Here is a 10,000-nt window from a genome sequence, read left to right on the forward strand (position 1 = left end):
GAGTTAGCGACAAAACGTGGCATGGAAATCTACAGGGTATATTGAAGAGTGAAGTGTGGGACACCAGGTCAGCAAACAAGAACAGCTGACAGCAAAGCATCAAGGATATCTGGCCTTCCATTACTCCCATGCACTGTTTCTGCCATTGACTTCAATGTTAAACGCATCATGGCCGTTATTAAGACAGAGAGAGTCCTAACCAAGTATTGAACATTGCATGTTATGTAGAAAGTACCAAATTTCAACTGAGTGGATGTGCACTGATGTGAAACGAATTTTGATGAAGAAAATTGTGATTTTATTACAATATTTTAATGATGTGAATTCCCCAATTCATGGGTTTTTTGAGCTGGAAGGCCAAATTATGTAAAAAGAAAAACTTGAATGATTGGAATAGTTAAACAACTGGGCCATGCATCTACAATCCATGACAGTTTAACATTATTGATGGAATTATGGAAATAAATCAACTTTTTCATGCTATTCTAATAAAGTGGCCTGGAGCTGTAAGTGAAACACACTGAGAGAGTGCAGACCTCTGCCAAGGTGTTTGATAGAACATTTTACTATGTTACACCCTAATTATTTTCCAGTCTTTCTGCCTTGTTTTTGTGGAGTTAGAAACTGCAATGTCAATCCCGCAATGGTGTGGAATCCTTTAAAAAAATTCAACCACCATAACTGAATCACTTGTTCTTTTTGTCATTTCTAACATCTCCACAAAATTTCACCAAAATCCGTTCATAACTTTTTCAGTTATCCTGCTGAAAAACAGACAGACAGACTCCTTTGCGGAGGTAATTGAACAGTGTATAATAATTATATAATATATTAATGTATGTAAGCATATAATATATTATATAGGCCTATAGGATACTTATTGTCAATCATGCAGTAAGTACTCGTTCTGCCTTTTTTGTTGAATATTATGTAAAACATTGCTTTGTTGTACAATTTACTTCTCCAGTAAAATGACAAATGGGACTTCAAATGTATTTAAACTGAAAAAAATGAAAGCATGCAGGTTTTGTACACAGAACAGAAATCATTTAATGTTAACAAAAAAAAGGCTGTCCAAATATTTACAGATTTGAAGGTACAGTATTTTGGGACACGATTCCAAAAAGAGCAAATGCACACAATCGCTCCAACTTTGAATTGCCTACAATACACAGTGCACATTGTTACCATGTAACGGCAGATATAAGAATGTGTGTGATTGGGACTGGGTTTGGTATGTGTACAAGTGGTTCATACACACAGACATGGGCATGTATGCATCCGTGCGCGCACGCACGCACGCACGCACGCACGCACGCACGCACACACACACACACACACACACACACACACACACTTCCGTGTACATAGCCACCTTAACCACAAACGGTTGTGAGGGAAGCAAGGACTCTGGGATAAATTACGTATGACAGAGAGAACTGATTGATTTTTTTTCCCAGATATGAATATTATCCGGTACTTGCCACACAGAAAGCGTTAGCAGCACAGTGTGCGGCCCCAGAGCAAGGACACAGCTCATGTGCGCACACCACATACGCCATCCAAGATGTCCCTCAGAAATAATTTGTGACGATAGTACAAGCCATCAAGTGTGTTCTTTCAGCAGCTATTCAGCTTTCTCACGACTGCACCATCTTGCCTGTCTTGTCAAAAAAACAAATACGCAAGAAACCTTGGCACTTGTCACATATGGCGTTTGCACCCCCCCCCCCCCACACACACACACACACACACGCACACACACTCTAACAACCACCATCATCCCCAACACCAATACTACACCACCATCAACCATCAACCTTTTTTTTCCTTCTGTGCTCCTGCATGTATACGGATGTGTGCAATACGTTTGGGAAATGTCTCTATTCCCCTCTTCATTACAACCACCACCACCACCACTAGCCACCCGCAACCACAAAACCAACACTCCCAATCCCACCGCCAATCATCCAACCACCATCACTACCTCAAACCCTGCGACCACCACCATTGGCAGAACCACGACCACTCAACCCACCCCCCCATCATGCTCCACCTGCCACTCAAAGATTGCCAGTCCTCCAATCCTCAGCATCCAACCCTCAAACCACCAGCTTCAACCCTCTCACCGTCGTTATCCCCACCGCCAACCTAGCAACCATCATCACCATCTCCACCCTTCCAACCCCACCCCAGCAGAAATCACCATCATCACCATCACCCTCCCCCCTGCCAATCAACGATCCACATATCCTTGCTCCCCCAATCACCAATCACCAACCCTCCAGCCATCAACCCCCATCCATCATTCCTCCGACCGACTTTCCAACCATGATCACCGCCGACCACCAACACCACCCCCTCTCAGGACAATTACCGCTCACCCAACCATCATCCTCAACATGTCACTCAAGAATCTCCAGATCCCCACTCTCTCAAATTAGCGATTGAGCCCCAATCCTCTAGGTCAACGGGGACTTCAACATACCAAGCAGCCTGGCTCATCAGCCTGTTGTTTTATCCAAGTGTTTCTCAACGGGGGGCGCTGAAGAGCTCTGGCAGAGAGAGTAGAGAGAGAGAGGTTCCATTGGCCCATTGTTTCCGGGTTCTATTATTGCAAGGGGGAGGGGGGGGAATCCCCCTTTAGGCAGACCTAGGCAGACCTAAGGACTGTTCTATTCAATGCTAGGAGTATTATGACACGTCCCTTTAGGCAGACCGGAACCTGGTCACGTTAGGTGCCCATAGCAACCTATTACGATGGCATATCTCTATATACTTAAAGAATCTCTGGCTCTGGGGGGAAGGGCTGAGAGGGATACAGAGAGGTAGGTGCTTACTTGACATTTGGGGGGACATTAGTCCATTTCATTTTTATAATACTAAGGGGGGCGTTGTCAGTCTTATGATGATGTCAAAGGGGTGTTGGAAGACTTGTAATGAGGACAAGGGGGCGTTTCTTTTTAAAAAATAGATTGAGAACCACTGTTTTATCCAGAGGTAGAGGGGGAAAGGGAGGTAAAAGAAGGGGGAGAAAGGAGAATGCAAGAGATAGAAGAGGATCGATGAGGTGAGGTGCAAGCCAATGAAAATGTCTATTTGTCGGAGGCTTTGCGAGAAGAGAGCAGACCTCCTGTGAGAAAAACAAGGCATGGGAAGAATGGAGATTTGTGCTTTCTGCGAGTGTGTCTCTCTCCGTGAGTGCTCAGGGGTGGAACTTAATTTTTTTCCCCACCAGTCACTGTGGCAGGTAGATTTAAAAATCTACCAGTCACTAGCTATGTTTACCACTAAAAGTGACTGGTGGGTTGAAAAATTTACCCGTCAGCCCTGAAATTTACCCGTCCTTGGCGGGTGGACGGGTGCTCATTTTCAACCCTGGAGTGCGTGTGTTTGTGAGTGTGTGAGTGTGTGAGTGTGTGAGTGAGTGAGTGAGTGAGTGAGTGAGTGAGTGAGTGAGTGAGTGAGTGAGTGAGTGAGTGAGTGAGTGAGTGAGTGAGTGAGTGAGTGAGTGAGTGAGTGAGTGAGTGAGTGAGTGAGTGAGTGAGTGAGTGAGTGAACGTGCAAGAGAGCGTATGTGTGTGCATATATGTACTAGCACTGAATGGCTAATGGACGGGTCCATGACAGTGTGTGGACAGCCAGCCCACAGACTTGGAGTAGCGGCACGATGAATAGACCACTGCACTGGTTCAGGTCTTGGGAGTCGAGAGTCGAGAGTCAAGACTTTGAGTTCTAAGATCCCTGATGAACTCCTACAGCTGTTCCAGATGGGACCTCCACCCCCACCCCCACCCAGCCACACACCCCCACCCCATCCTCACCCACTCACGATTAAACTCTCTCCCACACAGCTCTGGCCCATCCGCCGCCAAGACTAAAGGGGTAAGGGTTGGGGGCGGTGGCGTTGGTTGCAGAATGTGGGAGCTTAATCTAATGCGGTTCTATTGATTTATGCTCGAGTGTCCCGCAGTCATTAAGGTAATTGCGTGATCACTTTATAACATCTTCCCTCGAGTGGCTGTGGGTAATACTGCACCCAGCACACCCCCGTCCACCACCACCACCACCACTACCACCCCCACCCACTACCACCACCACCATAGCGCCAGAACTCTGTGGGACTCGCTAAATGCATTACAGGTAGAAAGGCTCCCGGTCAGAGAGAGAGAGAGAGAGAGAGAGAGAGAGAGAGAGAGAGAGAGAGAGAGAGAGAGAGAGACAGAGAGAGAGAAAAATATCATCTTCCCAGACGACGTGGAAAATTGATCTTATACCCTTTTGACAGACGCCGAAACCCTCTTAGTCTGTCTCTCACCCAAGTTCACAGTTTGATCTACGAGGGGCTCCTTAAGTCTGAGCAGGCGGTATCGATCGGGCATCCTCGTTCGTTTCGCGGGGCCCTCTGCCAGACTTGCCTCCCTGTCACCTTGTAAATTCCACCAGTCTGCTGGTGTACCAGCAACATCCTCCCTGTTGTACTACTCTATCCTGCCCCATCAGGCATACAGTTCAGTACTGTACATACACAAATACACACATAGACATTCACACACACTCACATACTACATACACAAATACACACATAGACATTCACACACACTCGCATACTGTACATACACAAATACACACATAGACATTCACACACACTCGCATCAGACAGACAGACATGTTTTTTTTAACACAGAGATAAACACATACTGTAGTACTGTGTGTTTGGAAACACACACTCACACCACACACACACACACATGCACTCATCCACACACACACACACACCCACACACACGCACAGGCACACACACACACACACACACACACACACACACACACACACACACACACACGCACACGCACACACAAGCACACACGCACACGCACACGCACACACACACGTACGCACACACACACACACGCACACACGCACACACACACTACGGTGCACACGCACACGCACACACACACACACGCACACACACACACGGTACACATCACACACACACACACACACACACACACACGCACACACGCACAGACACGCACAGACACACACACACACACACACACACACGCACACACACACACGCACACACACACACGCACACACACGCACACACTACGGTGCACACCACGGTACACATCACAGTACATGATACGAGACAGTGAGGTGAAGACACAAACACAGGCTTCAATTTCCCGCCCGATGAGGGATGATGGGGGCCGCTCCGGCTGTGTACAGCGAGGTGCCCGCAATGGGCTGTAATATACAACTGTGTCTGGACGAGACGAGAGGGCCGCTTGTCTTTCCCAAAGAAAAGCCATAAAGCTCTCACCCCCTCAAAAGCCCTCGCTCGCTCCCTCGCCGGCTCTTCAAGGGCCAGTGAATGCAGGTATTGATTGAGTGCTGGACAGGGCGCTGAAGAGCGGCGGCGGTGGTGGGGAAGCTAGCAGGAGCCAATGTTGCCAGATTGGGCTGTTTCCTGCCCAATTGGGCTACTTAGGATGGCCGTGTGCGGGTAAAAATGGCATCTAGCAGAAAAACCTGCCCAATTTTTGCCATTGAAATCAATAGAATTGGGCGGGATTTTGTGCTTCTAGGCGGGTTTTGAGCATTTTTTGGGCTGGAAATCATCAGCCTCATCTGGCAACCCTGGCAGGAGCAGGAGGATGGAGGGTGGGAGGAGGGAGGTGGTGGGGTTCTTGTGGCCGATAGAGGAAAGAGTAAAGGGAGGGGGAGGAAGAGGAGGGGCGGGGAGGTCGGAGATATTTCACTCACCGCGATGAACAGCGGTAGTGGTGAAAGTAACCAGAGCAGGAGGATGGCGGGGGAGGGAGGTGGAAGTTTCTTGTGGTTGGGAGGAGGGGAAGAGGAGTGGGGGGGATGTGATTGATACTGAGGCCAGAGATATTTCACTCACCTGCATTGAACCGGGAAGAGGAGGAGGAAGAGGAAGAGGAGGGAGGATGAGGAAGAGGAGAAAGGGGCAACTGTGACCCAGTGGTTAAGGAGTTGGCTTTGGAATCGGAAGGTTGTGGGTTTGAATCTCATACCATCCACGGACCATCCATTTAGCAAGGCACCTAACCCCACTTTGCTCCAGGGACTGTAACCAATAACCTCTAATACCCAATAACCTACCTGCAGTTCCAAAGATATTTCTCTCAGCCAGCACTTTGAAGCTTTCAGAATAGAGAAGAGGAGGAGGAGGAGGAGGGAGAGGGATGAGGAGGAAGGGGGAGGAGGAAGAGGGAGGAGGAAGAGGGAGGAGGAGGGGGAGGAGCAGCGGTGTAGTGGGGATTTTTAAAGTGGGGGTACGCGATTTTTAACATCATCAAATAATTAGGCAACTTATCATGTCAAACCCCCTAACTGTCCTTAATCTACTGTCATTGTTTCTCCGTTTTCATCTGTTTGGTCAATCACCTGCAATCCTGCTATGTGATCATTCCTTTTTGTATTCAAACATGGGCAGAATATTTTTTTTTAAATCTGACTTCAGGAGAAGTGGGTGGACTGCGTACCGCCGCATACCGCGCCCACTACACCCCTGGGGAGGAGGAGATTTGACTCACCCTGCGCTCGGCAGCTTTCATGGCGGGGAAGACGGGCACGCGGCAGGCCAGCAGCGGGCACCAGAAGGGGGAGCGGCTCCTCTCGTCCTCCTCCTCACAATGCCACCCAGGAGTGTTCTCCTCCCCTGTAGACGCAGATAGAGAGATAGAGAGAGAGATAGATAGATAGATAGATAGATAGATAGATAGATAGATAGATAGATAGATAGATAGATAGATAGAGAGAGAGATAGATAGATAGAGAGAGAGAGAGAGAGAGAGAGAGAGAGAGAGAGAGAGAGAGAGAGAGAGAGAGAGAGAGAGAGAGAGAGAGAGAGAGAGAGAGAGAGAAGAGAGAGAGAAGAGAGAGAGAAGAGAGAAAGAAAGAAAGAAAGAAAGAAAGAAAGAAAGAAAGAAAGAAAGAAAGAAAGAAAGAAAGAAAGAAAGAAAGAAAATAAGAAAGAAAGAAAAAACAGGTTTTTGAGAGACATATTGGCAGTTCATCTTCATTACCGTTGCTATGGAGTGGCATGGAATGGTTGGCAACCCCTATTTCTTGCATGTAGCTATAATCAAAATATTTACATAATATGGAATGTTATTATTTCTGATAAAGGCATGAGTTAGAGTCATTTTAATTGGCAAAGCACACATTAAGTCGGTATGTTCTAATTAAGGTCAAGCAAGTCAATGTCTGTGTATGAAGGCTATCCATTATGCAGTCACAAACCAGGGGTGCGTTTCTCGAAAGCGTAATTGTTAGCTGTTAACATCTTGGGTAGTTGTCAACGGGAAATTCTATTGCAAACAACAAAATAGCTAACATAGTAAGCAACTATCGTTTTGAGAAATGCTCCCCTGAAAGAACAGGTTTACTTTCTCTAAATGCGGTCCGCATTTACAAAAAAACAACAAAAAACAGGAAAAGATGAAGAGTACACGTCGTCACAGCAACAACAGAGCAGTCGTCTTTCTCTGTATCCGTGTCTTTTTCTGCCTTTCCATTCACTTTGGCTGTGACTCAGTGTAGCCAGAGCCATTATACTGCAAATGTCACCTTCAATTGCGGGCACACACGTGACAGCAGGTAAATGGCACTTCCTCAATTTCTCATCTGGCCAGGCAGGAATCGAGGAGAGGTAAAACAGAGTGCAGCCATTTAGCAAAAAGTTAATGAGCTTTCCCGAGGCTTAGGACATCGGGAGAGAAACAATGCAATACAATACAGCAGTAGGAGAGAAAAAAAATCAGCATTTCAGTTAATCAATGCTGAAATTCAGCAGACACTGAAAAAAGTCTTATAATCGCTTAGCTAGCCCACCCACGCACACACACACACACACACACTCTTGAACACATGTGTACACAAACGCACATTTAGCTAAGAGGAGCTGCCTCCTGTGCCAAACACATCTCTGGACCTGCCAGACATTGAGTTCTTGGGCAGAGCCGTAATTACCCGGTCGTGGCTAGAGGGAATGTTTTTTGTGGTAGTGGTGTTGGTGGAGGGGATGGGTGGTGGTGGAGGGGGGAGGGAGCGCAATTAAACAGTTTGTTTTCATTTACCTCCTCCATCTATATGTCGTAGTTTTGCGGTGATTTCAGTCTGGTCCACCCCAGCCCCAAACAAATAAATAAATAAATAAAAACAATAACCCGGGAATGGCGTGTACCGGTATATAAGCTCATTTGGCCGGCCAGGCTCCAGGGCTGGAGCTAGAGCTGAGATGGTGTCTTGACAGGAGAGCTTTGTTTTGGATGCCGTTCGCCCAGCACGACGAGCGGAGGGCGCGAAGGTGGTTGGAGGAAAGGCAGGCGCGAGAGATATAAGGGCCAATTAGTGGAGTTTAGAGTGGCGCTCCCTATTACAACTCAAATGGGCCTAATTTACCAAGACGTACGCATGTGTGCAAGGAGAGAGTGCACACACACAGCCAATTGAAACTGCAGCATCAGGCCGATACGGGGGGCTTTAATGGTCGACCCACCGTGGAGAGAGGCTCTCGCTCTTTGATTTGGTTTTTATTAAACCTCGTGTTTGTCTTGGGTTAACTGATGTGGTTCGCCAAACGAATAGCACCAGAACACAGAGCCTCTGGAGCTACAGTACCACTGGGAAGGCCACCTATGCCTTTATTTTCAGATGTTGTGATAGCGAATTGCTATGTGCATAGGTTGTAATTTGAACAGTATTTGACAACACTGTGGCATCCTTGTGTGTATGAAGGGACAATGCTTTTTTTATTAAGGTTCCTGCAGTGTTCTGACACACAAGGTTATATAAACAAGAGAATGCCTCAGCACATAGGCTAGATCAGTGTTTCTCAAACTTTGTTTTCGGCGAGGCACCCTTTCAATTCATGAAAGATTTCAAGGCACCCCAAACCAACAAGCCGTAAAATGGCAGGGCATCCGATACCACACAGGCTTAGAAAAGGAACACATTTGGAGACGTCACACGACCTACGTTCGAAGTTGCAGCTGACTGGGGCAACCTATATTTACTTTATTTTATAATTGTGCGTAAATATAAGTAATGCAATTTCGTTGTACCTGTACAATGACAATAAAGTTTCATTCACTCATTCATTCATTCATTCATTCATTCATTCAAATGGCAGATGAAAGATTCCACTGACTAACATTACCTTATCAATTTAGACGAATATGTATTATATTACATACATACATGCCCAAGCCCCCCTGTTGAGAAACACTGGGCTAGATACGGGTACTTAAGTCACCTTTTTCCAGTTAAGCTTGGTTTAAATCTTTGAGTGTCTAAAAAAAGCATTATAAAACATATACATTATTATTATTATTATTATTTATTTATTTTATTTACAATTTTGTTTTACTATATTGACAGGACAGCATGAGAGGTGGACAGTAAGTGAATGGGGAGAGAGACGGGGAGGGGTCGGCAAATGACCACGGGCTGGGAATTGAACACCCGTCGGCCGCATGGCAGACGAGTGCCCCACCATTAGACCACGGCAGGGCCACTATTATTATTTATTTTATTATTATTATTTTGTTTCATTATTATTATTATTATTATTATTATTATTATTATTATTATTATTAAATGGATCTATATTTCACCACATTTGTCTTCTAAAAAAGGAGACCTCACTGAATAGCCAGTCTGCCTGTGCTCGTCCACACAGGTTGTATCAATTTTGCTTCAGGTTTTTTTTTTAAACTCGGGATTGACACCTCTGACTAGCACCTTTGACTCTATGTTCACACTATCTGAAAACTTGCTAAAATGGAGAGAAAGGAAGCTGGGACGATAGACAGTGAGGCAGTTTTTGTTGAAATAATGTAATTGGAGCCACGGATGGCCGGCTTGTCAGAGGCCGAAAGCAGGTCAGTCAGGCTCCAGATTAGTCTCCTCACCCCCCCAAAAGCGGACAAAAAATCCCTTCTGTTAATTATTCAATTA

The 10,000-nt window shown here is 46.1% G+C and overlaps 1 protein-coding gene across 2 annotated transcripts in view; it reads right to left on the bottom strand.

Annotated features, from left to right (window-relative positions):
- Positions 1-10,000, bottom strand: part of arhgef10la (Rho guanine nucleotide exchange factor (GEF) 10-like a) — a 277,194-nt gene that overhangs the window by 77,423 nt on the left and 189,771 nt on the right. For both annotated transcript variants that reach the window (XM_063214836.1, XM_063214835.1), the window contains one exon: positions 6,574-6,698. In XM_063214836.1, coding sequence (XP_063070906.1) covers positions 6,574-6,698 — 125 coding nt within the window. The remainder of the gene's footprint in view (positions 1-6,573; positions 6,699-10,000) is intronic.

Source organism: Engraulis encrasicolus, chromosome 14 (genome assembly GCF_034702125.1).
Source record: "Engraulis encrasicolus isolate BLACKSEA-1 chromosome 14, IST_EnEncr_1.0, whole genome shotgun sequence".
Lineage (NCBI taxonomy): Eukaryota > Metazoa > Chordata > Actinopteri > Clupeiformes > Engraulidae > Engraulis > Engraulis encrasicolus.